We start from the raw sequence: 27,407 nt of genomic DNA on the forward strand, positions 1-27,407 counted from the left end.
AATATTCACTGCGAATCTATCTTATAAAAATATTACTAATTTAATCAGTGATATACTTGGGACTATTTGTGCAGTGAACATTCATTGATTGGGTTTTTCTACTGAATATCGTTCAAAGAGAGTAGGATACCAGCGATAGATATCATATTAGTTTTGTATTATCAAACATATAAAGCACAATAATTTGAAAGTAAATTCGAATTAAAATCCGTTACAATCGGGTGTAGTATTATTATGTATATGCTTTATATTACCACATTGTCACTTTTTTTTTGCTTCCGACTTTGGCCTTCGTGTTAACTAATTGCTGTAATTTGTATTGATTTATACAGGAACAAATAATGCATTTTTAAATTCGAAACGCATTATAAATGATTTTTCAAAGCTTCTAAGTCTATTGAGACCATTCGTTGACAAACAGACTATCACCCATAGAATACTTTCTTCGTTTCTTCATTATTATATGCCTACAAAAATTTTGAGGATAAGTATACTTCTGTTTATGTCATAGTAAACAAACCTTACGATAGATCGTCATACATGCATGTTTGTACATTAGTTTTAACGCATTTCGATTTCTTCTTTCATGTGACTATGACCTAGACCCTTTATTATAACATTACAAGGTATCGATCAGCAGACAAAAATAAACCTCTCATTTTTACACTAACAGAGAAAATGTTTATACAAAAAATAAAATGCTGAAAAAATTTATCACGATAATATTGATAACATAGGGTTAGGAAAGTAATCAAGAAATTTATTTTTCGACTATTTTTCATTTTTATTACTTAATCATAATATTTTGAAATTTAATTTTTTTCAATGACGAATTGTATTTGAAGTAGTCAGTAAACGTTAGACATTACTTGTAAACTGAGATTCATTACTTCTGTACTAAAGTTCTAAAGACTTTTCCCAGAGAAAAGTCCGAAAAAATTCTATCAGGAATTAATTTTTTAAAATGAAATTATAATAAATATTCACTTTTGGATTTTATGCAAAGTATTCATTTCACTCAACTGTTGAAATTTTGTAAAAGCTCTATACGATAAAAATTTTGTATTTTTTTTTTTGTCCTGTCGAAATTAAATTTTCTACGGAGGACAATTTATTTTAACATTAAAACTCCGGATCGGAGTGGATGCAGATTAAAATGAAATCCACTCCAAAATCGCTCCGCTAAAAAGAAACAATTTTCCCTATTCACTCCTCGTAGAAAGTGATTTTTTTTTAACCTTGGAACTTCGAGTGACTGTAGGAATTCAGATTGAAATTCAATTTTACCATAACGAGATTTCAAATTATATAGTTTTGAATGCTGTAAAATCGACAACTGCTTTCTTCATTAACAAACGAATGCTTTATAATTAAATTTTCTCACCCTTGATATTGTCAGCAAAATTATAATTTTTGTCGAATAATATTATATAAATATAGTTATAAAATATAATACGATCAATAGTGTTACATGTTTGTACTTTAGTTTTAACGCATTTCCATTTTTTCTTTCATGCGACTGTGACCTAGACCCTTTATTATAATATTCAGAAGTATCGATCAGCAGAAAAAAAAACCCCATATTTTTACAATGATAGGAAAAATGTTTATAAACATGAACATCATACATGAACAGATATGATCATATCTAGGCATTTTTTTCCGGGTACACAAAAAATGAAATGCTGCAAAAATTCATAACAATAACATTTATATCATAAGGTTAGAAAAATGATTGAAAAAATAATTTTTAAATATTTGTCATTTTTATTCATTAATCACAATAATTTTTGTTTTTTTTTTAATTACTAATTAATAAATATTAAGTCCTCATTAAACGTTAGACATGACTTAAAAACTAAGATTTATTACTTAAATCAATAAATTACTTGAAAAGATGATCAAAATTCACACAATTCAATCATATCGTGCCTCATTAAAATATTCATTTTCAATTAGATTTTTTTTTTTAAAATACAATTGAATCTCATTAGTAAAATCCAAAATTCAGTTAAATTGGAGACACATTAAAACGTGATTTGAAACCCTGCTTAAAAACTCATATAGAATGTGATTGAAACGCTGTCGGAAGAAATCAGTCAATCGAAATACACTTGGAACGGTTCCGAATAATTGATCGAATTTTAATCAGAAAAAAATCTTGTTTTTTTCCCCGATTGGATCCGATTGAAATTTATTCAATTAATTTTTATCGTATACTCATTTGGAAAGTTACAATGCTCATACGATTGAATCAGAATCTTCTGAAATTTATTCATTTATTATTCTGAAATTCTCGTAAAATATGTTATGATTACTTGCATAATTATTATTGTAAAAATCACATCTAATGGTGAAGCTTTTGCTTCAATACAAAATATAACAGTTGACTGTTGATAAATAACTTAATTTTAATAAAAAACATAAGAATTGGTTGAATGGAGGAAATCTACACAAATTTATTGAGTCAAGCGCATCTATAGCAAAATAATTAAGAAATTTATTTTTCAACTATTTTTTTTTTTTTTTTTTTAATTAATCATAGTATTTTGAAAGTTAATTTTTTTTCAATGACGAATTGTTATGTTTTTGAAGTAGTCGTTAAACGTTAGACATAACTTGTTAACTGAGATTCATTATTGTAGTTCTAAAGTTCTAACGACTTTTTTCAAACTTTTTCAGAGAATAGTCCGAAAAATTTCCACCAGGAATAAATTTTTTAAAATAGAATTGTAATAAATATTCACTTCTGGATTTCATGCGAAGTATTCATTTTATTTAACTGATGAAATTCTGTAAAAGCTCTACACAAAAAATTTTTTTTTTTAGTCCTATCGAAATTAAATTTTCTACGGAGGGCGATTTATTTTAACATTAGAACTCCGGATTGGAGTGGATGCAGATTAAAATGAAATCCACCCAAAAATCGCTCCACTGAAAAAGAAAAATTTCTCCCCATTCACTCCATGTAGAAAGTGATTTTTTTTTAACCTTGGAATTTCGAATGACAAATAAAATTCAGATTGAAATTCAATTTTACCGTAATGAGATTTCAAATTATATTGTTCTGAATGCTCGAAAATTAGAACCGCTTTTTCCATTAGCAAACGAATGGTTTAAAATAAAATTTATTCACCATTGAAATTGTCAGCATAATTACGATTTTTGTGGAATAATATTATATGAATATAGTTATGAAATATAAAACAATCAATAGTGTTACATGTTTGTACTTTTGTTTCAACGCATTCTTATTTCTTCTTCCATGTGACTGTGACCTAGACCCTTTATTATAACATTTAAAAGTATCGATCAGCAGAAAAAAAAACCCATATTTTTACAGTAATAGAAAAAAAAGTTTATTAACATGAACATCATATATGAACAGATATGATCATATCTAAGCATTTTTTCCCGGGTACACAAAAAATTAAATGCTGCAAAAATTAATAACCATAACATTTATGTCATAAGGTTAGAAAAATGATTGAAAAAATAGTTTTTAATTATTTGTTATTTTTATTAATTAATCACAATTTTTTTTGTTTTTTTGAATTACAAATTGATAAATAATAAGTCCTCATTAAACGTTTGACATTACATGTAAACTAATATTTGGTACTTCAATAAATTACTTGGAAAGATAATTAAAACTGACACAATTTAATCACTAAAATATTAATTTTTTTTTGTAAAATACAATGGAATCGTACATTAGTGAAATCCACAATTCAGTTAAATTGAAAACACATTCAAACGTGATTTGAAACCCCGCTTAAAAACTCAGATAGAATCTGATTGAAACGCTGTCAGATGAAACCAGTCAATCGGAATGCACTTGGACCGGTTCTGAATAATTGATCGAATTTTAATCGGAAAAAAATCTTGTTTTGTTTTCTGATTGAAATTTATTCAATTAGATTCAATCAGACTTATTTGGAGTCATAATTCTTATTCGATCGAATCAGATTCAATCAAAGTTTTTAGTCAGGGACACTGAAAAATATATATATTTATATTTAATATTGTGTAATAATAACTATAGTAAATAGAATTATATCTATTAATTTGAAATTCTCGTAATATATATTATGATTACTTGCATAATTATTATTGTAAAAATCACATCTAATGGTGAAGCTTTTGCTATGATACTCTCACAAAATATGACAGTCGACTGTTAATAAATAATTTAATTTGAATAAAAAACATATGAATTAGTAGAATGGAGAAAACCTACACAATGTTTTTGTTAATAGGCATCTTTTGTCGATAATGTCGAATTTTTATTTCTATCGTCTTTGACGGCGATAATATGCGAAAATATGTTCAATACCAAAAATGATGATTGCCAAAAGCTGAAAAAATGCCATGAATACATATAAATTTGTCAAATCGTCAGCGTCGATTATGTCATGATCTAACATTTTTTTTTTTCTTTCTACGATTTTCATTTTGTTTGATGCAATCCGTGCGTTTAGAAACAGTGCATCATTCGAGAGACCTAATTCTTGAAATATTAATAATCTTTGATAAAATCGTTTGCCCAGGGCCCAATTTGAGCGATGATGATAGAAAAAATTCTTTTTAAACACAAAACTTTTGGAAATGTGGAAATCAAATTTCATAGCCCAAGTTAAAATGCCAACATTTATATAAATACACGCAACATCCGCATCCCGCATCATTAGTTGCACACAATCTCTTACGTTAAAAGTGATTGGAACGGGATGTAGATATTTCATTTCCTCTTCAGTTTTCCATAATTCCTCTCCTAAGACATTATTATGGATCGCTTGAATGTAATATACGTGGTACTTTTGATCATACAAGTCCTTAAGGGACTCCACGTTCTGAGATGGCGGACGAGTAAGTGAGGCGAATATTTGTCCCTCAAGCGATGGACCAAATATAAAAACGAACAAAAAAGCAGTAAAGAAGGTTAATTTCATGGCGAGTCGATCAAGAGGTGTATCCATTCCCATACTCATCAACAGTTTTAAGACATCCAGAATAGCCAATCTCACTTGATACCCGTTGTGAAATATAATCAGGACTGTAATAAGAAGAAGAATAATTATTATCCCTATAGCCCCATTAATATCAAACACATTCTCTATTTCATAAAATACTGGTTGAAAACTTCGCTTTTGTGTTGCTATGACATAAGATTGTTCAAAAGTCACGGGCACTACGTCTCCACATTTAATTATAGAATCAGCATAGAAGTCTGCACTAATATCTCGTTTACCATCTATTATTGATCTAGCGACTAAAATAGGATCTACGAAGTTAGTCGATTGCGGAGTCATGTTCAAAGAAGCAAATGTTTCAATAAAGTAATTTCGTCTGTGAAACAGATTCGTCACGGCTATTGTACCAGGATAACCATCAAGAAGTTTAGTTTTATCGAAAGTGAGATTCGCACATATGGTATGATCTGAATAAAAAAAAAATTCATGGTGTATTAATTATAAAATGAATAATAATATAAATGATGGCTAAGGTATTTACCGTTAATAAAAGATTGAGTGTAGAAGGTCACTGGTCGTTGAAGGTCGTCAAACCAATTTTTCTCAATTTCAATCCAAGGATCGGGAGCTCGTTTTGTGAAAGGATTGTGAGTATAGAGAGTGGTTTCATCGCCGGTACTAGAGCACACTGCGACACATGATAACAGTTCAAACTCCCATAGTAGTTCCAAAGCTTGAAATGAATCCATTTCACATGATTCTACAGATTCAACGATCACGAAAAACGTTGATTGAATACTCCAGAAGGGTGAAAATATTAATTTGCGAATAAGAGCATTCAATTCCTTATGACTCGACACTGATAAAATATACATTGGATAGGTTGGATAGTACAGTTGAATGTCTTTTGATATGAATTCATCGTTGATGATAATGACAGGTGCCTTTATTGTATCGGCCAAATTTTTGTGCAATGTCTTTGCCAAGTTTTCTGTGATGGCTATAGGATTTGATGTATTCGCATAACAAAGTTGAAAAAGTTGAGCCTGTTAGAAAACAAACAAAAGTTTTGTCATCATTATTATTACTTATAAAACAAACTGTAGAAAAAAAAATCGTTCCATCGGTTAACCCTGCGGGCCAGCCCCAAAATTTCCCGCTGTTTTCGAGCTCGTTGAGCTCGAAAACATTATTGTGGATACATTTTCGAGCTCTTCGAGCTCGAAAATACTTTTGTATGCCATTGTTTTTTAAAAAAACATTTTTTAGCATTTTTAGTTCCCACGATATCTCGCGAACGAATTAACCGATTTCGATGGTTGAGGCGGCAATCGACGCGTTTTATTAAGTTCGAGAGCTGATTAGATTTTAAAATCGAGTGATTCAATTTTTCTGTAGATTTCTGGAAAAAAACGTTTTTCACTATTTTTTTTAACCAACGATATCTCGTAAACGAATTGACCGATTAAGACGGTTGAGGTGGCAATCGACGTGTTTTATTGAGGTCTTGAGCTGATAAAATTTTGGGAATGATTGGTTTTGTCGTTTCGACGATATTTGCAAAGAACCGTTTCCTACTGTTTCTTTCGTCGACGATATCTTTTGAACGGATTATCTGATTGAGACGTTCTTGGTGGCAATCGAAAGCTTTTATCGAGTTCTAGAGCTGATTAGATTTTGGAATTGATCGATCCAACAGTTTTCACAATATCCAAAAAAAATGAAAAAAAAAATTTTTTTTTTTTTCGTATTTCTTAAATATCTCAGAGTTTATTTGACTAAATGGTCTAAAATTTTTTTGAAAATTTAAGTTCAGAAAATATCTTTCGAATGCCGCAAGAATTATCTAAATCGGTTCATTCATCAAAAAGATATGAGAGGTTTACATCCACACACACACACACACACACACACACACACACACACACACACACACACACACACACACACACACACACACACACACACATATACATACATACATACATACATACATACATACATACAGACATCGTTCTGAAAATGTCAGAAGAGCATCCTAGCACCTTCAAATGTCGACATATGATAAAAACCCGCTTTTTGAAAATCGGGGTGAAACCAATAACTTCACGAATTTTTTGAAAATCGTCGATTTTCTCAGCGGGAAGTTAAAAAATCATAATGGTGATGAAATTAGCAAAAATATGAAAATTTAGTTACCACATTTATGTGTGTGATTGGAGTGTCTGTTACTGATAAATTGAAGTTTTCGAATTCACAACAAGAAACACTTGCAAACCATACACTCAAAATAATATTCCTCATTGATATCATCATCGTGAGTAGATTTATAAAACTTTTGCAAAAATGAAATTTGTTTTTAAATTTTAATATTAATTGGATTTGTAGAAAGTTGCCAATATTTGAAAGACAGATTTCTGATCACATTTATCGAAAATTTAACAAAGGGTTTTTTTTTATAATTAATGATGACTATAATCGACGGTTATTTTTTTGATGAATGGTTTCTCGGCGTCGGGATGGAATATATATATGGTCGAATTTGTGAGTTGCGCAAATAAAATATTGGCATTGTTCCCCATTTTCTGGAAAATATTATTTGAATAGAAGGGACTACAAAGAAAAACTATTGGCTGATATGAGGTTACGTGGTGAAATATAAAGAGCGTGCGCACATTGTTCGATCAATTCTGTTGACCATTTTTGCTTTATTTTGTGACATCGCCATTTCTTCTTCTATGCAAATGTAGACCACAAGTTTCATAATTACATGAAATGATATTGATTTATGAAAACAACTACCGTTCAAACCGTATATCTAATATTACAGCTTCATCCGAAAAATCAAATATAATTTTCTTTCAAAAATTCAGTATTGATTAGTGAAGTCATTTGATAAATCGGTGGAAAATCCCAAAAATCCGTGAATATTCACTGCGAATCTATCTTATAAAAATATTACTAATTTAATCAGTGATATACTTGGGACTATTTGTGCAGTGAACATTCATTGATTGGGTTTTTCTACTGAATATCGTTCAAAGAGAGTAGGATACCAGCGATAGATATCATAATAGTTTTGTATTATCAAACATATAAAGCACAATAATTTGAAAGTAAATTCAAATTAAAATCCGTTATAATCGGGTGTAGTATTATTATGTATATGCTTTATATTACCACATTGTCACTTTTTTTTGCTTCCGACTTTGGCCTTCGTGTTAAATAATTGCTGTAATTTGTATTGATTTATACAGGAACAAATAATGCATTTTTAAATTCGAAACGCATTACAAATGATTTTTCAAAGCTTCTAAGTCTATTGAGACCATTCGTTGACAAACAGACTATCACCCATAGAATACTTTCTTCGTTTCTTCATTATTATATGCCTACAAAAATTTTGAGGATAAGTATACTTCTGTTTATGTCATAGTAAACAAACCTTACGATAGATCGTCATACATGTATGTTTGTACATTAGTTTTAACGCATTTCGATTTCTTCTTTCATGTGACTATGACCTAGACCTTTTATTATAAAATTACAAGGTATCGATCAGCAGACAAAAATAAACCTCTCATTTTTACACTAACAGAAAAAATGTTTATACAAAAAATAAAATGCTGCAAAAATTTATCACAATAATATTGATAACATAGGGTTCGGAAAGTAATTAAGAAGTTATTTTTCGACTATTTTTCATTTTTATTAATTGATCATAATATTTTGAAATTTAATTTTTTTCAATGACGAATTGTATTCGAAGTAGTCATTAAACGTTAGACATTACTTGTAAACTGAGATTCATTACTTCTGTTCTAAAGTTCTAAAGACTTTTCCCAGAGAAAAGTCCGAAAAAATTCTATCAGGAATAAATTTTTCAAAATGGAATTATAGTAAATATTCAATTTTGGATATTATGCAGAGTATTTATTTCATTCGACTGATGAAATTCTGTAAAAGCTCTACACTATACAAAATTTTGTTTTTTTTTTAGTCCTGCAAAAAAAAAATTTTCTATGGAGGGCAATATATTTCATTATTAAAACTCCGGATTGGAGTGGATGCAGATTAAAATGAAATCCACATCACTCCGAAATCGCTCCACTGAAAAAAACAAATTCTCCCTATTTACTCCATGTAGAAAGTGATTTTTTTTTTAACCTCAGAACTTCGAATGACAAAAGAAATTCAGATTGAAATTCAATTTTACCATAACGAGATTTCAAATTATATAGTTTTGAATGCTGTAAAATCGACAACTGCTTTCTTCATTAACAAACGAATACTTTATAATTAAATTTTCTCACCCTTGATATTGTCAGCAAAATTATAATTTTTGTCGAATAATATTATATAAATATAGTTATAAAATATAATACGATCAATAGTGTTACATGTTTGTACTTTAGTTTTAACGCATTTCCATTTCTTCTTTCATGCGACTGTGACCTAGACCCTTTATTATAACATTCAAAGGTATCGATCAGCAGAAAAAAAAAACCTCATATTTTTACAATGATAGGAAAAATGTTTATAAACATGAACATCATACATGAACAGATATGATCATATCTAGGCATTTTTTTCCGGACACACAAAAAACTAAATGCTGCAAAAATTTATAACAATCACATTTACATCATAAGGTTAGAAAAATGATTGAAAAAATAATTTTTAATTGTTTGTTATTTTTGTTAATTAATCACAATATTTTTTGTTTTTTTTTGAATTACGAATTGATAAATATTAAGTCCTCATTAAACGTTAGACATTACTTATAAACTAAGATTGATTACTCTAATCAATACATGACTGTTCTTCCGATTAAGCCAACCCACCGATTTCAACAATTTTTTTTTCACGATTTTTGCTACCGATTTCGCTCAAAATATTACACGTCTTTTGTAATAACATAAAGAAGATCTGAAACTTTGAGCGAAATCGGTAGCCGAAATTGTGATATCAAAAATCGTGAAATCGTGGGGTGACCTAATCGGAAGAATAGCCCAATAAATTACTTGAAAAAATGATTGGAACTTACACAATTTAATCATATGGTGCCTCATTAGATTATTCATTTTCCATTTTTTTTTTTTTTTTGTAAAATACAATTGAATTTTATTAGTAAAATCGAAAATTTATCTGTTTCTTCATTATTATATGCCTACAAAAATTTTGAGGATAAGTATACTTCTGTTTATGTCATAGTAAATGAACCTTACGATCAATAGTGATACATGTTTGTACTTTAGTTTTAATGCATTTCGATTTCTTCTTTCATGTGAATATGACCTAGACCTTTTATTTTAACATTAAAAGGTATCGATCAGCAGGAAAAAGTAAACATCTCATTTTTACAATAATAGAAACAATGTTTATACAAAAAAAAAAATGCTGAAAAAATTTATCACAATAATATTAATAACAGAGGGTTAGGAAAGTAATTAAGAAATTTATTTTTCGACTATTTTTTATTTTTATTAATTAATCATAATATTTTGAAATTTAATTTTTTTCAATGACGAATTGTATTTGAAGTAGTCATTAAACGTTAGACATTACTTACAAACTAACATTCATTACTTCAGTTCTCAAGTTCTAAAGATTTTTTTAAGGACCAGGGTTAAATTTTTTAAAATGAAATTATGAGAAATATTCACTTTTTGATTTTATGCAAAGTATTCATTTCATTCAACTGTTAAAATTTTGTAAAAGCTCTATACGATAAAAATTTTGTATTTTTTTTTTTGTCCTGTCGAAACTAAATTTTCTACGGAGGACAATTTATTTTAACATTAAAACTCCGGATCGGAGTGGATGCAGATTAAAATGAAATCCACTCCGAAATCGCTCCACTGAAAAACAAATTCTCCTTATTCACTCCATGTAGAAAGTGATTTTTTTTTTAACCTTAAAACTCCGAGTGACGGAAGGAATTCAGATTGAAATTCAATTTAACTATAACGAGACTTCAAATTATATTGTTCTAAATGCTTGGAAATTTATAATCGCATTTTTCATTAGCAAACGAATGCTTTAAAATTAAATTTACTTACCCTTGATACCCTAGTAGCTGTCAGTCAAGATCTTGAAACTACAGTATATATAGTTATAATACTTCGCTGTATTCTCCTTGATTTGCTCAAGATTTGCTTCAGAATCGATCAATATTGCCGCGAGGGTATTATCAGCATGATTATAATATTTGTCGAATAATATTGTATAAATATAGTACTACATAACGTTATGAAATATAATACGATCAATGATGTTACATGTTTGTACTTTTGTTTCAACGCATTTTCATTTCTTCTTTCATGTGACTGTGACCTAGACCCTTTATTATAACATTCAAAGGTATCGATCAGCAGAAAAAAAAAAACCTCATATTTTTACAATGATAGGAAAAAAGTTTATTAACATGAACATCATATATGAACAGATATGATCATATCTAAGAATTTTTTCCCGGGTACACAAAAAATTAAAAGCGTCAAAAATTTATATCATAAGGTTAGAAAAATGATTGAAAAAATAATTTTCAATTATTTGTTAGTTTTATTAATAAATCACAATATTTTAAATTTTTCTGAATTACAAATTGATAAATATTAAGTCCTCATCAAACGTTAGACATAACTTATAAACTAAGATTTATTACTTGAATCAATAAATTACTTGAAAGGATGATCAAAACTTACACAATTCAATCATATGTTCCCTCGCAGATTTGAATCACGGCGGAAATACCGTGGAAGTGTAAACACCGTGGATCCACCGTGGTTACACGGTGGGTTTGTTCCATTTCACTACCGGGTATACACAGTGTATCCACCGCGTAATCACAGCGGTAAAATGGAACAAACTCACCGTGATTCAAATTTGCGAGGGCGTGCCTCAGTAAAATATTCATTTTTAATTTTTTTGTTTTGGTGAAATACAATTGAACCTTATTAGTAACATCGAAAATTTGATTAAATTGGAAACACATTGAAACGTGATTTGAAATCCTGCTTAAAAACTCAGATAGAATCTGATTGAAACGCTGTCAGATGAAATCACTCAATCGGAATACACTTGGAACGGTTCCGAATAATTGATCGAATTTTAATCAGAAAAAAATCTTGTTTTTTTCCCCGATTGGATCCGATTGAAATTTATTCAATTAAATTTAATCGTACTCATTTCGAAAGTCACAATGCTTATTCGATTGAATCAGATTTAATCGAAGTTTTTAGTCAGCTGAAAAAAATATAAATACGTTAATATGTAATTATAACTATAGTGGTTAGAATTATATTTGTTGTTATGAAATTCTCGTAAAATATGTTATGATTACTTGCATAATTATTATTGTAAAAATCACATCTAATGGTGAAGCTTTTGCGTTAATTCTCACAAAATATAACAGTTGACTGTTGATAAATAACTTAATTTAAATAAAAAAACATACGAATCGGTTGAATGGAGAAAATCTACACAATCAAATTTATTGAGTCACGCGCATCCGATTTTGTTAATAGGCGAATTTTGTCGACGTTATCGAATTTTTATTTCTATCGTCTTTGACGGCGATAATATGCGAAAATATGTTCAATACCAAATATGATGGCTGCCAGAAGCTGAAAAAATGCCAAGAATATATATAAATTTGTCAAATCTTCAGCGTCGATTATGTCAAGATCTAACATTTTTTTTTTTCTTCCTTCCATTTTCATTTTATCTGTTGCAATCCATGCGAACAGTAAATGTTCAACATACGTGAGACCTAATTCTTGAAGCATTAATAATTGTTGATAAAATTGTTTGCCCAGGGCCCAATGTAACCGATGATGATAGAAAAAATTCGTTTTAAATACAACCCTTTTGGACACGTGAATATGAAATCTCATAGACCGAGACAACATGACTTCATCTTTATCAATACACGCAACTTCAGGATCCCGCATCATTAGTCGCAAACATCCCTCTAAGGAAAAAGGGGCTGGACGGGGATGTAGATATTTCATTTCCTCTTCAGTTTTCCATAATTCCTCTCCTAATACACTTTTATGGATCGCTTGCATGTAATGTACATGGTATTTTAGATCATATAAGTCCTTAAGGGACTCCACGTTCTGAGATGGCGGGCTAGCAAGTGAGGCGAATATTTGTCCCTCAAGCGCTGGACCAAATATAAAAACGAACAAAAAAGCAGTAAAGAAGGTTAATTTCATGGCGAGTCGATCAAGAGGTGTATCCATTCCCATACTCATCAACAGCTTCAAGACATCCAGAATAGCCAATCTCACTTGATACCCGTTGTGCAATATAATCAGGACGGTAATTAGAAGAAGAATAATTAATATCCCTATAGCCCCATTAATATCAATGACATTTTCAACTTCATAAAATACTGGTTGAAAACTTCGCTTTTGTGTTGCTATGACATAAGAATTTTCAAAAGTCACGGGCACTACGTCTCCAAATTGAGTTGCATAATCAGCGTACAAGTCGGCACTAATATCTCGTTTACCATTTATTATTGAACTAGCGACTAAAGTAGGATCTCTGAACTCAGTCAATTGCGGTGTCATGTTCAAAGAAGCAAATGTTTCAAGAAAGCAAAAGCCTGTGTTAAAAAGATTCGTCGCGGCTATTGTACCAGGATAACCATCAAGAAGTTTAGTTTTATCGAAAGTGAGATTCGCACAAATGTTATGATCTGAATAAAAAAAAATTCATGGTGTATTAATTATAAAATGAATAATAATGTAAATAATGACTGAGGTATTTACCATTAGTGAACGATTGCTTGTAGAGGGTCACTGGTCGACGACGGTGGTCTAACCAATTTTTCTCAATTTCAATCCAAGGATCGGGAGCTCGTTTCGTAAAAGGATTGTAAGTATAGAGAGTGGTTTCAGCGCCGGTACTAGAGCACACTGCGACACATGATAACAATTCAAGCCGCCATAGTCTTCCCAAAACTCTAATAGAATCCTCTTCACATGATTCTACAGATTCGACGATCATGAAAAACGTTGATTGAATACTCCAGAAGGGTGAAAATATTAATTTGCGAAGAAGAGCGTTCAATTCCTTATAACTTGACACTGATAAAATATACATTGGATAGGTTGGAAAGTATAGTTGAATGTCTTTAGATATGAATTCATCGTTGATGATAATGACAGGTGCCTTTATTGTATCGGCCAAATTTTTGTGCAATGTCTTTGCCAAGTTTTCAGTGATGGCTATAGGATTTGATGTATTCGCATAACAAAGTTGAAAAAGTTGAGCCTGTTAGAAAACAAACAAAAGTTTTGTCATCATTATTATTACTTATTAAACAAACTGTAGAAAAAAAAAATCGTAATAGTGATGATGAAATTAGCAAAAATATGAAAATTTAGTTACCACATTTATGTGTGTGATTGGAGTATCTGTTACTGATAAATTGAAGTTTTCGAATTCACAACAAGAAACACTTGCGAACCATACACTCAAAATAATATTCCTCATTGATATCATCATCGTGAGTAAATTTATGAAACTTTTGTAACAATAAAATTTATTTTCGAATTATAAAATTAATTGAATTTAGTGATAATATTTGAATGTAGAAAGTTGCCGATATTTGAAAGACAGATTTCTGATCACATTTATCGAAAAATAAACAGAGAGTATTTTTATTTAATAGTGATGACTATATTCGACGGTCTTTTTGGATGAATAGTTTCTCAACGTCAGGAATATATGTAGGGTCGAAATTGTGAGTTGCGCAAATAAAATATTTGCATAGTTCCCCATTTTCAGGAAAGTACTATTCGAGTAGAAGGGAATAAAGAGCAAAACTATTGGCTAATATGAGGTTACGTGGTGAAATATAACGAACGTGCGCAGTTTGTTCGATCAATTCTGTTGACCATTTCTGCTTCATTTTGTGACACTGCCATTTCTTCTCCAATGTCTGATCAGATCTAATTATATATAGGCCTCTATACTGAGTTTTTATAAAAACCGTTTTAGCAACTTGTACTTATTTCACTCACAAAAAAATTTTCAGCACAAAATGATCAGTAAATTTTGATAGATCAGTGAATTTCTGTTAGAATAAATACTCACAACCCTATATTAAAAAAAAAAAATTTAAGATTTTCAAGAATCAAAGTTTTGAAAAAAATTAAAATTGTCATGTTGGTACTCATTCGACTCGTAATGACACGAAAAATAACAATTACTAATTAATTAATTCATAAATTTCAATCTATTTTTAATTATATATAAAGAAATTACTTTTATTTGATCAATAAATACCTGAGGGTTCTTAAAATGTAACTAATGGATGTATAATTATGATAACTCACAATTAATTATTTTAATAACACGTTTAGTTTTAATAATATGAGTTTTCAATCTATAATCTTAATAAACTTAATAAACTTATAATGATGAATTACATTTGTTTTTATATTTTATTTTAGTCAGTCATAGAAATTTTGATAAAAGACATTAAGTATATTTATATCTATTGAGCATTCTCGGTCTAACTTTTCAAGTGTTCACTTATCTAAAAAATATTTATATTTATTATTTTAAAAATTAAATCATAAATATATAAAAATCGATTATAATGAATTTGAAACCTGAATTAATAATAAAAACGGCTTTATTACTAAGAAAATTAACTTGCATATCACCTTGGACTGAAAACGAAAATATGAAAATAATTCAAAAAATAATATGGTTTCTCTTGGTGCTCAATAAATTAAAAATGGTAATTTTGTTATCAATGAGCGCTTATTTTAATCGAGGCGACAAATATTTATTAGTTGAAAAAATAAGCTTGTCATCGTTACATATTGACACTTTATTCGACTATATATTTTGGAAAATTAATGAAAATAAATTACATGTAAGTATTTTATTATTTATACCTGAAATTTACGATATATGTGACATAGATTTTTTCTTAACATTTTTTAATTCATTGTAAATTCAAAAATTTATTTTATAAAATTTTTTGCTCCGCGTTTAAAAAAAAGTATTGAATATGCGGACTTTTAGAGAATTAAAAGCTCTGTAAAATGAGTACCAACAAGCCCTATCTATTTTAAATATTTCAAAATATATATATTTCATATATATGAATTAATATCTATATTATCTTTGGAATTATTTAAATTAAATATGTCATATTGGTATTTGTTTTGAAGACGACTTAAACCATGATAAATATATATAAAAAACATTTCTCTAGTAACAAAAACTTTTTTTTTCCAACCAGAAACTACTTCAAGATGCGGCGGCTTTCATAAAAAACTCAACATCTAGTAAAAAATTAATATATCAACGATACATTAATCGATATTTCATTTTTATATTAATTCTCTATTCAGGAGCTTCAATATCAATAATAATCTTTACATTTACTCCGCTGTTTTTGCCCCAATTACTACCGGAAACAGATTACTATCCTTTTTTTACAGTAACTCCTTTTACGATCGTATATTGTATCATATATTTTTCACAAATATTAGCGTTACTACAGGCACTAACAATTATTACTATCGTTCTCAGTACAGTTATATTATTTTGTTATGTGTTAACAGAATTGGAATTACTGTTTTTTGAATTAAAAAAAATTAATAATAATAATGATCAATTACGCAAGTGTTTAGATAAACACAGACAATGTATAAGGTAAATATAAAAAAACCGGGGTAAGTCCAGGCGGTGTAGGTGTTACAATTTTCGGCGGTAAATTTCAACACTGAAAGCGGTGTTATTATAACACCGCCGCTGGTGTAAATATTCTTTACTGGTGTTAAAAAAAATTTCACGGTGTTAATAGTAGTTTATCTATCGAGTGCGATCGTGTTTAAGACGCGAGTGTAAAGATTAGTGCCCGAGCCGAAGGCGAGGGTACCAACACACGAGCGTCTTAGACTCGATTGTACTAGATAAATACATTAGTTTTTGTGACAGATATTTGAAATTTACTACATTTAGTGCCTATAAATGGCAGGTTATAAATCCGTGTTAATTTATTTGGTAAGATTGTTTTGAGTATTTGTTGAAAATTAGAGAGAAGTCGGTAAGTGGACAAATTAAAATGATAATTAATTTTGTCACAAGATGGCTCGTTAAGTTACTTCGATATTTTTTGGTCGTTTGCTATCGCATATGTAACCAAAAAATATTTTTTGATCCGATGATTACGTCACTATTAGAACGATTAGGTATCTTTTTTACCAGCTGTATCTTATCTAATATTTTTAGCTGCCGGCTATAGGCGCTAAATGTCGTAGATTTCAAGTGTCTGTCACAAAAAATATTTTTCGGTGTTGAAAATATTTTTACTTACTAGATCATGAAAGTTAAACAGTATTTTTAATAATCAATTAAATTATTGGTGATTGAAACGGTGGGTCCCGTACAGAAAAAGTATATATCCGTATATATTCGGGCAAAACTGAATATATGTCGCATATATGAGACATATATTCAAATTTGCCCGGATGTATACTTTTTTCGTACGGGGTGTAAAATTGTGTAATTTTTTAACAAATTACGTATAACATAAATAATTATTAAAATAAGTACACAACAAAATTAAAATTTCCTCCGGATAATATTTATTAAATTTTTATATTTTTTCATGTATATAATACATTTTTTTTTCTAATTTCTATACTTGAAATTTTTTTGTACACCGATTTAACACCGGTATTTTAACACCGCCAAATTACACTGTCTGCACTAATGTTATTTCATTGTTAACACGGCTCTTTTTATAGTGTACGGAAAAATTTTTTTTGCATGAAGAATTTTTTTTTTTTTTATTCATGATACAAAAAATTTCTCGGGACAAGTAAAAATTTTGGCAGTGTTACAACTCTACTCACTCACAATTTTACTCAGCTTCAACTCTACTCATAGTTTTATTTACTCAGGTTTAACACTACTCAGTTATATCTTTACTCAGCTACAATTCTACTCACAAAGAATTGCTATTATATCGATAGGCTAAAATACGTGAGTAAAGTTGTGAGTGAGTAGAGTTGTAGCTACTTCCCATGAATAGAGATGTTGTGAGAAGAATTGTAACACTGCCAAAATTTGGGAGGGGGGGGGGGGTTAAAAGTTTTTTGAATTAAAACATAATTTTTTTCTGTGTACTTATGGTCATTATTATTGTAAATTAATTAATATATACTTCATTGTTTTAGTTACGTCAATCAACTAAATTATTTATTACGATTCCTGACATTAAAACGATATACTAGTTTGATAATTACTCTGACATTTGCTGCAGTTCCACTTATATTTGTATGTGGAAAATATTGCACGACTCATGATGCGAAGCATCTGAGATGTGCTTTACGATCGATAAATTATTTATATATTTCTTATTATTAATTCAAGTATAGAAATATTAATTAAAAATTTCTTTTTTTCTTAAATTTCACAAATAGCATCGGAATATGGTTGATATGATGAGAGGATTTTTTTTCGTCGCCGCTGGTTTAATTGATTTGTATGTAATTACTCTGCCTGCAGATGATTTACATGATCTTGTAAGTAATTAATGACAAATTGATAAATTAATTTTATTAAGAAAATAAAAAAAAAAAAAACTATTATTATGTATTATTTATTTAGAGTACGAAAATATCTTTAGGAATTTATGAGTCGAATTGGATTGGAAGTTCTTTGTCAGTACAAAAGTCATTAATTATAATGATGTGTCGCGCACAAAAGCCACTTGTCATTAATGTCGAAGGTATTTTGCCTGCACTTACTTGCCAGTTTTATGCAGCCGTAAGTTTTTAATCAGTAGTTATTTGAAATCAGAGTTATACCTGTGAAAAAAAGTTTTATATGATCTTATATATTTATATATGATCAGATCACGTATTATTGAATCGATTTTTCGTATATGAAATATTAATGTCTTTGTTTTATTTCTCTGACCATTATATAAGATCATATATGGACACATATGATCGTGTGTGGACATATATGAACATTTGTGATCATATATATTCATATATGCTTTTAAAATGATCATATATGAAGTGTGTATATTCTTTGATTTATTTGAGAATCATATAGGATTACATAACGATTATATATGGACACATGTGAACATTTATGATCATATATCATTTTGTATCCTTATATATAATCATATATAGGTATAAATGATCATATATGTTTGTAATAAGATCATGTATAAAATGTCAATATTTTTTTTGGATTGATCTAAGAATCATATAGGATCATGTAAGATCTTATAGCATTTGATCATGAAGGTGTTTCATATATTATCACTTATAATTATTTTTTTGACGGGTATAACTATTTATGTTTTTTTTCATTATAACAAAGCGAACAATGTAGTGATAATTTAATACCTATAAATATAAATGTATATTTTTTTTAGTCTATATCATTCATTGTGTCTTTTTTGATGACACTCCGGGCATTGGTATTCGAAAAATAAAAAAAAAACAAAACAAAGATATAATTAAAACTCAGGTAAAAATGGCTGTAAAATTCCTGGATTTTTGCAGGTGTTTTTTTATTTTAAATCGTCTCACTTTATTAAGCGATTGATTGTCATATATTTTTTTTTTTCAAAATATTAAAAAAATTGTACGAATAATAAATAATAATTTTTTAAAATATTGCATAATATATTACTTCTTTTTTTAATTAACCATTTCAGGAGTCACCGGATTTTTTAAACATTATTTATATTATTTTAATCCATATATATTGATTTTTTTTTCTATTTTTCATGAGACTTGTTGATATTTTCGAATTTTTAATTTGATATCAGTAGTCTCTGTGTAATTTCCTGTCGAATGAGTACCAACATCAATAATTTCAATTTTTGAAAATATATTTTCGAAATTTATGAGAAAAAATTTAACTGCTTAGATTATAGGGTTGTGGGTACTCATTCCAACGGAAATTGGCTTGTGCACATACTCGTAATAATTTTTTTTTTTTTTTCAATTTCTTTCTGTCAAAAATTTTCATTCTGTATGAGTATGAATATTTTTGAGTTGTCGATCTTTATTGGAATTATCGTTGAAAATAATAAATAAAATTATAGTCGCCTTAAAAATACATATATTTCATTATATATTGATTAATATAATTACAAGTAATATCTTAGCTAAGTTAATTGTATCTGTATGTTACTGCACGCAGTGTCATAAAATATGACAAAATGACAAAAACTGAAAATAAAATTAATTATTATTATCATGATATCACTCATACAATACCTTCATCTCTGGCACGTGGCCTTATCGGGACGACTGCCAACAAGGAAAAAAAGATTGTTTCTTCATTATTATGTGCCGACAAAAATTTTGAGGATAAGTATACTTCTGTTTATGTCATAGTAAATGAACCTTACGATCAATAGTGATACATGTTTGTACTTTAGTTTTAATGCATTTCCATTTCTTCTTTCATGTGAATATGACCTAGACCCTTTATTTTAACATTAAAAGGTATCGATCAGCAGAAAAAAAAACCTCATATTTTTACACTAACAGAAAAAATGTTTATACAAAAAATAAAATGCTGAAAAAATTTATCACAATAATATTGATAACATAGGGTTAGGAAAGTAATTAAGAAATTTATTTTTCGACTATTTTTTATTTTTATTTATTAATCATGATATTTTGAAATTTAATTTTTTTCAAGTACAAATTGTTATGAATTCGAAGTACTCATTAAACCTTAGACATAACTTATGAACTAAGATTCATTACTTCAGATCTAAAGTTCTAAAAACTTTTCCCAGAGAAAAGTCCAAAAAATTTCCACCAGGGATAAATTTTTTAAAATGAAATTATGATAAATATTCACTTATTGATTGCATGCAGAGTATTTATTTCATTCAACTGTCGAAATTCGTAAAAGCTCTACTCTATAAATAATTTTACATCTTTTTTAGTCCTGTCTAAATTAAATTTTCTACGGAGGGCAATATATTTTAACATTAAAACTCCGGATTGGCGTGGATGCAGATTAATATTACATTTACATCACTCCGAAATCGCTCCACTGAAAAAAAAAATTCTCCCTATTCACTCCATGTAAAAGTGATTTTTTTTTTAACCTTGAAACTCCGAGTGACGGAAGGAATTCAGATTAAAATTCAATTCAACCATAACGAGACTTCAAATTATATTATTCTGAATGCTCGCAAATTTACAACAGCTTTTTTTTATCAGCAAACGAATGCTTTATAATTGAATTTACCCACCCTTGATATTGTCAGCATAATTATAATTTTTGTTGAATAATATTATATAAATATAGCTATGAAATATAATACGATCAATAGTGTTACATGTTTGTATTTTAGTTATAACGCATTTCCATTTCTTCTTCCATGTGACTGTGACCTAGACCCTTTATTATAACATTCAAAGGTATCGATCAGCAGAAAAAAAAACCTTATATTTTTACAATAATAGAAAAAATGTTTAGTAACGTGAACATCATACATGAACAGATATGATCATATCTAAGCATTTTTTCCCGGGTACACAAACAATTGAATGCTGCAAAAATTTATAACAATAACATTTATATATCATAAGGTCAGAAAAATGATTGAAAAAATAATTTTTAATTATTTGTTATTTTTATTAATAAATTACAATATTTTAAATTTTTCTGAATTACAAATTGATAAATATTAAGTCCTGATTAAACGTTAGACATGACTTATAAACTAATATTTATTACTCAAATCAATAAATGGCTATTCTTCCAATTAGGTCAGCCCACCGATTTCAACAATTTCTTTTCCACGATTTTGGCTACCGATTTCACTCAAAACTTCACACGTCTTTTGTGATGACATAAAGAAGATCTCCTGAAATTTAGAGCGAAATCGGTAGCCAAAATCGTGAGATAAAAAATCGTGAAATCGGCAGGGTGACCTAATCGGAAGAATAGCTCAATAAATTACTTGTAAAGACGATTAAAACTTACACAATTTGATCATATCGTGCCTCATTAAAATATTCATTTTTCATTTTTTTTTTTGGTACAATACAATTGAATCTTATTAGTAAAATCGAAAATTCAATTGAATTGGAGACACATTTAAATGTGATATTGAACCCTGCTTAAAAACTCAGACTGAATTGAATTGAAACGGAAAAAAAATCTTGTTTTGTTTCCCGATTAAAATTTATTCAATTAGATTTAATCGGTCTCATATGGAAAGTCACAATTCTTATTGTATTGAATCAGATTCAATCGAAGTTTTTAGTCAGGGAAACTGAAAAAAATATATATATATTATTGTGTAATTACAACTATAGTGGTTAGAATTATATTCAATATTTTTAAATTCTCGTAATATATGTTATGATTACTTGCACAATTATTATTGTAAAAATCACATCTAATGGTGAAGCTTTTGCTTTAATACTCACAAAATATAACAGTCGACTGTTAATAAATAACTTAATTTAAATAAAAAAACATACGAATCGGTTGAATGGAGGAAATCTACACAATCAAATTTATTGAGTCACGCGCATCCGATTTTTTTTAATAGGCATATTTTTTCGATGTTATCGAATTTTTATTTCTATCGTCTTTGTCGGCGATAATATGCGAAGATATGTTCAATACCAAATATGATGACTGCCAGAAGCTGAAAAAAAGCCAAGAATATATATAAATTTGTCAAATCTTCAGCGTCGATTATGTCATGATCTAACATTTTTTTTTTTCTTTCTTCCATTTTCATTTTGTGTGATGCAATCCCTGCGTACACTGATTCTTCAATTGTGAGACCTAATTCTTTAAATTTTAATAATCTCTGATAAAATCGTTTGCCCAGGGCCCAATTTAAGCGATGATGATGGAAAAAATTCGTGTTAAACACTAATCTTTTGGATATGTGAATGTGAAAATCCATAGTCCAAGATAACAAGACCTTATTTTCATCAATACACGCAACTTCAGGATCACGCATCATTAGTTGCAAACATTCTTCTAAGGAAAAAGAGGATGAATGGGGATGTAAATATTTCATTTCCTCTTCAGTTTTCCATAATTCCTCTCCTAAGACATTATTATGGATCGCTTGAATGTAATATACGTGGTACTTTTGATCATACAAGTCCTTAAGGGACTCCACGTTCTGAGATGGCGGGCGAGTAAGTGAGGCGAATATTTGTCCCTCAAGCGATGGACCAAATATAAAAACGAACAAAAAAGCAGTAAAGAAGGTTAATTTCATGGCAAGTCGATCAAGAGGTGTATCCATTCCCATACTCATCAACAGCTTCAAGACATCCAGAATAGCCAATCTCACTTGATACCCGTTGTGCAATATAATCAGGACGGTAATTAGAAGAAGAATAATTATTATCCCTATAGCCCCATTAATATCAATGACATTCTCAACTTCATAAAATACTGGTTGAAAACTTCGCTTTTGTGTTGCTATGGCATAAGATTCTTCAAAAATCACGGGCACTACGTCTCCAAATTGAGTTGCATAATCAGCGTACAAGTCGTCACTAATATCTCGTTTACCATTTATTATTGATCTAGCGACTAAAATAGGATCTACGAATTTAGTCATTTGCGGAGTCATGTTCAAAGAAGCAAATGTTTCAATAAAGTAAAATCTTCTGTGAAACCGATTCGTCACGGCTATTGTACCAGGATAACCATCAAGAAGTTTAGTTTTATCGAAAGTAAGATTCGCACATATGTTTTGATCTGGATAAAAAAAAATTCATGGTGTATTAATTATAAAATGAATAATAATATGAATAATAACAGGTATTTACTATCAGTGAAAGATTGCTTGTAGAAGGTCAATGGTCGACGACGGTAGTCAAACCAATTTTTCTCAATTTCAATCCAAGGATCGGGAGCTCGCTTTGTGAAAGGATTGTAAGTATAGAGAGTGGTTTCAGCGCCGGTACTAGAGCACACTACGACACATGATAACAGTTCAAACTCCCATAGTAGTTCCAAAGCTTGAAATGAATCCATTTCACATGATTCTACAGATTCAACGATCACGAAAAACGTTGATTGAATACTCCAGAAGGGTGAAAATATTAATTTCCGTAGAAGAGCGTTCAATTCCTTATAACTTGACACTGATAAAATATACATTGGATAGGTTGGAAAGTATAGTTGAATGTCTCTTGATATGAATTCATCGTTGATGATAATGACAGGTGCCTTTATTGTATCGGCCAAATTTTTGTGCAATGTCTTTGCCAAGTTTTCAGTGATGGCTATAGGATTTGATGGATTCGCATAACAAAGTTGAAAAAGTTGAGCCTGATAGAAAACAAACGAAAGTTTTGTCATCATTATTATTACCCATAAAAAAACTGTAGAAAAAAAAAATTTATAACGGTGATGTTGGAATTATTAAAAATATAAAAATTTAGTTACCACATTTATGTGTGTGATTGGAGTATCTGTTACTGATAAATTGAAGTTTTCGAATTCACAACAAGAAACACTTGCGAACCATACACTCAAAATAATATTCCTCATTGATATCATCATCGTGAGTAAATTTATAAAACTTTTGTAACAATAAAATTTGTTTTTAAATTATAAAATTAATTGGATTTGTAGAAAGTTCCGATATTTGAAAGACAGTTTTCTGATCACTTTTATCGAAAAATTAACTGAGTTGTATTATAAATAGTGATGACTACATTCGATGGTCTCTTTTGGATAAATAGTTTCTCGACGTCGGGATGGAATATATATATTTTCGAAATTGTGAGTTGCGCAAATAAAATATTTGCATAGTTCCCTTTTTTCAGGAAAGTACTATTCGAGTAGAAGGGACCAAAGAGCAAAACTATTGGCTAATATGCGGTTACGTGGTGAAATATAACGAACGTGCGCAGTTCATTCGATCAATTCTGTTGACCATTTTTGCTATATTTTGTGACATCGCCATTTCTTCTTCTATGCAAATGTAGACCACAAGTTTCATAATTACATGAAACGATATTGATTTATAAAAAAAAAACTATTTTGCAAACCTTATATTTGAACTGCTAGAAACAAGTGAAGAGAAATATAATTTTATTTATAAATTCGAAAAAAAGCATAAAAATATAGTCAATTAATTGAAATATTTCAACCAATGAAACTGTCTCAGTATACTATTAAACGAACTAAAAATTTACTGTCCCAAATGAAAACGCATAAATTTTCCTAATTTATTGTAAGTTATCAGAATGAAAACTTTCCATTCATGCTCACAGGACCCAAATATCTAAAGTATATGGGATATTATCTTTCTTGACTCATTCAAAGTTTTCGTTATAAAGGGATCAATAATATTCGAATCAATTTGCTAGCTTCTAGGTTACGCTCATATGCCATAGGAAGTAATAGCATTGCGTCGAACTAAAAGCTAATAGGAGAGGGTGGGGCAGAGCGGCCCCCCTATGCCAATTATTACTTTTTGTGTCTTTCAACTATTAAATCACGTTACTTTTGTCCTATTTCGAACAAATTTATGGACATTTTGCCAAAATTTTGAAAAAAAAAATTTTTTGTAGGTCAGAGCGGCCCCCCTCCATAAAGTGATAAAAAAAATTTTTTTTTTTCGTTTTTTTTTTTTTTTAAATTGTTTTCATCATTAAGAATGTATTTCTTTCTCTTGACAACTATTTTTCGTTTTATATTACTCGAAAAAAATTTTTTAAAGTGTAATAAATCGTTCACTCTCGATTACCTTAATTACTAATTGTTATTTAATAAAAACAAAAAATCAATTCTATAATTTTATTTTATTTCAAAAATTTATCAACTAAAAAAAAAAATTTAATTTTTATAAATTTTGAGTGACCAAATTTGCCTCTTACATAAAGAAACGGCCGAAAAATATGAAAAAATAATTTTTTCGGAAGTTTCGGCTGGTCCATTTTGCCCCAGGTGTTATGCGTGGGGCTAGAAATGTGGAATTATACTAATTTTTTTTTAATTCGACGATAAAAATATGAAAAAATCACTTTTTTTTTATTTTAGGCTTGTCCATATTGCCCCAAAAGTCATGCGTAGGGGTAAAAATGCGCAAACATATCGGATTTATAGTAATTAGGCGAAAAAAAAAAATTTTTTTTGATCAAAATTTCAGGGGGGCCGCTCTGCCCCAGGGGGGCCGTTCTGCCCCACCTTCCCTTACATGTAACGATACTGATCTTCTTTTCTGTATAAATGTTAAATTAAATTAGTTATTGAAAGTATAGGCCAGAAAATAATCGTTAAATAGACTGCCACCTGTCTGCAATCTTACCCACTAACACGCTTCGCGATTGCAAATAAGTATGGATAAGAAATGAGGAAAGACAGGTTCTAAAGACTTTTTTAAGGACCAGGAATAAATTTTTTAAATTGAAATTATGATAAATATTCACATTTGTATTTTATGCAAAGTCATCATTTCATTCAACTGATGAAATTCTGTATAAGCTCTATACGATAAAAATTTTGTATTTTTTTTAGTCCTGTCGAAATTGAATTTTCTACGAAGGGCAATTTATTTTAACATTAAAACTCCGGATCGGAGTGGCTGCACATTAAAATGAAATCCACATCACTCCGAAATCGCTCCACTGAAACAAAAAATCTCCCTATTCACTCCATGTAGAAAGGGATTTTTTTTTTAACCTTGAAACTCCGAAAGACGGAAGGAATTCAGATTGAAATTCAATCTAACCATACACGGAGAAAAAAATCGGTCTGTCAGTTGACCCTGCGGGCCAGCCCCAAAACTTCCCGCTGTTTTCGAGCTCGCTGAGCTCGAAAACATTATTGTGAATGTATTTTCGAGCTCTTCGAGCTCGCAAATACTTTTGTATGCCATTGTTTTGTAAAAAACCATTTTTTAGCATTTCCTTCTCCCACGATATCTCGCGAACGAATTAACCGATTTTGATGGTTGAGGTGGCAATCGACGCGTTTTATCAAGTTCTGAAGCTGATCAAATTTTGAAATTGATTTATTTAGCCGTTTTTGAGAAATTTCAAAAAAACCAAGGAAAAAATTTTTTTTGAATTCTTTCGTCAACGGTTTCTCTTGAACGAATGAACCGATTTTGATGGTTGAAGTGGCATTCGACGCGGCTTATAGAGTTTTAGAGCTGATTAGATTTTAGAATCAATCCATCGAGCAAATTAAAAGTTATCCAAATAAAACATTTTCGAAAAAATTTTATTTTTGAAATATCTCTGAACGCACCCTACCGATTAAGTTCAAATTTTTACGGCTCCAAGACATTAACAAGCCGCGTCGAATGACACCTCAACGATCAAAATCGGTTCATCCGTTCAAGAGTTATGAATATTTACATACATACATACGTACGTACGTACACACATACATACACTCGGA

General features: G+C 29.4%; 4 protein-coding genes across 5 annotated transcripts; 1 reads left to right on the top strand and 3 right to left on the bottom strand.

Annotated features, from left to right (window-relative positions):
* Positions 1-3,518: 3,518 nt before the first annotated feature.
* Positions 3,519-7,759, bottom strand: LOC130673667 (uncharacterized). The gene is made up of 3 exons (XM_057478788.1): positions 7,173-7,759; positions 5,252-6,019; positions 3,519-5,056 (listed from the first exon to the last, which is right to left on the bottom strand). Exons 2-3 carry the CDS (start codon positions 5,310-5,312, stop codon positions 4,293-4,295), a joined length of 825 nt encoding a protein of 274 aa, XP_057334771.1. The 5' UTR covers positions 5,313-6,019; positions 7,173-7,759; the 3' UTR covers positions 3,519-4,292.
* On the top strand, positions 5,287-19,610 carry LOC130673674 (odorant receptor 30a-like). Of its 2 annotated transcripts, XM_057478807.1 has the most exons (5): positions 5,294-5,433; positions 5,507-5,620; positions 18,440-18,541; positions 18,627-18,785; positions 19,411-19,610. In XM_057478807.1, the coding sequence occupies exons 1-5, from the start codon at positions 5,431-5,433 to the stop codon at positions 19,468-19,470; spliced, it is 438 nt and encodes a 145-aa protein (XP_057334790.1). In that variant the 5' UTR covers positions 5,294-5,430; the 3' UTR covers positions 19,471-19,610. The 2 variants fall into 2 exon arrangements, with proteins under 2 accessions (XP_057334782.1, XP_057334790.1); XM_057478799.1 differs by having other exon boundaries at positions 5,287-5,620; positions 19,411-19,608.
* Positions 12,342-14,676, bottom strand: LOC130673659 (uncharacterized). The gene is made up of 3 exons (XM_057478775.1): positions 14,379-14,676; positions 13,757-14,261; positions 12,342-13,683 (listed from the first exon to the last, which is right to left on the bottom strand). Exons 1-3 carry the CDS (start codon positions 14,493-14,495, stop codon positions 12,536-12,538), a joined length of 1,770 nt encoding a protein of 589 aa, XP_057334758.1. The 5' UTR covers positions 14,496-14,676; the 3' UTR covers positions 12,342-12,535.
* A 2,098-nt stretch (positions 19,611-21,708) lies between the features above and the next one.
* Positions 21,709-24,706, bottom strand: LOC130668739 (uncharacterized). Its single transcript, XM_057471172.1, has 3 exons — positions 24,441-24,706; positions 23,819-24,323; positions 21,709-23,747 (listed from the first exon to the last, which is right to left on the bottom strand). Exons 1-3 carry the CDS (start codon positions 24,555-24,557, stop codon positions 22,603-22,605), a joined length of 1,767 nt encoding a protein of 588 aa, XP_057327155.1. The 5' UTR covers positions 24,558-24,706; the 3' UTR covers positions 21,709-22,602.
* Between the last annotated feature and the right edge of the window lie 2,701 nt (positions 24,707-27,407).

The sequence above is a fragment of the Microplitis mediator genome, chromosome 1, assembly GCF_029852145.1.
Source record: "Microplitis mediator isolate UGA2020A chromosome 1, iyMicMedi2.1, whole genome shotgun sequence".
Taxonomy (NCBI): domain Eukaryota; kingdom Metazoa; phylum Arthropoda; class Insecta; order Hymenoptera; family Braconidae; genus Microplitis; species Microplitis mediator.

Coding starts and splice junctions, on each gene's coding strand:
- LOC130673667 (XM_057478788.1), bottom strand. CDS start 5,312: ATGACTCCGCAATCGACTAACTTCGTAGATCCTATTTTAGTCGCTAGA. Junction 5,057..5,251: donor CGCTAGATCAATAATAGATG/GTAAACGAGATA, acceptor TTCTTATTACAG/TCCTGATTATATTTCACAAC.
- LOC130673674 (XM_057478799.1), top strand. CDS start 5,495: ATGATGGCTAAGGTATTTACCGTTAATAAAAGATTGAGTGTAGAAGGT. Junction 5,621..18,439: donor GCTCGTTTTGTGAAAGGATT/GTGAGTATAGAG, acceptor TTTCACAAATAG/CATCGGAATATGGTTGATAT. Junction 18,542..18,626: donor CAGATGATTTACATGATCTT/GTAAGTAATTAA, acceptor TTATTTATTTAG/AGTACGAAAATATCTTTAGG.
- LOC130673659 (XM_057478775.1), bottom strand. CDS start 14,495: ATGATGATATCAATGAGGAATATTATTTTGAGTGTATGGTTCGCAAGT. Junction 14,262..14,378: donor CAATCACACACATAAATGTG/GTAACTAAATTT, acceptor GTTTTCTAACAG/GCTCAACTTTTTCAACTTTG. Junction 13,684..13,756: donor CAAGCAATCGTTCACTAATG/GTAAATACCTCA, acceptor TTTTTTATTCAG/ATCATAACATTTGTGCGAAT.
- LOC130668739 (XM_057471172.1), bottom strand. CDS start 24,557: ATGATGATATCAATGAGGAATATTATTTTGAGTGTATGGTTCGCAAGT. Junction 24,324..24,440: donor CAATCACACACATAAATGTG/GTAACTAAATTT, acceptor GTTTTCTATCAG/GCTCAACTTTTTCAACTTTG. Junction 23,748..23,818: donor CAAGCAATCTTTCACTGATA/GTAAATACCTGT, acceptor TTTTTTATCCAG/ATCAAAACATATGTGCGAAT.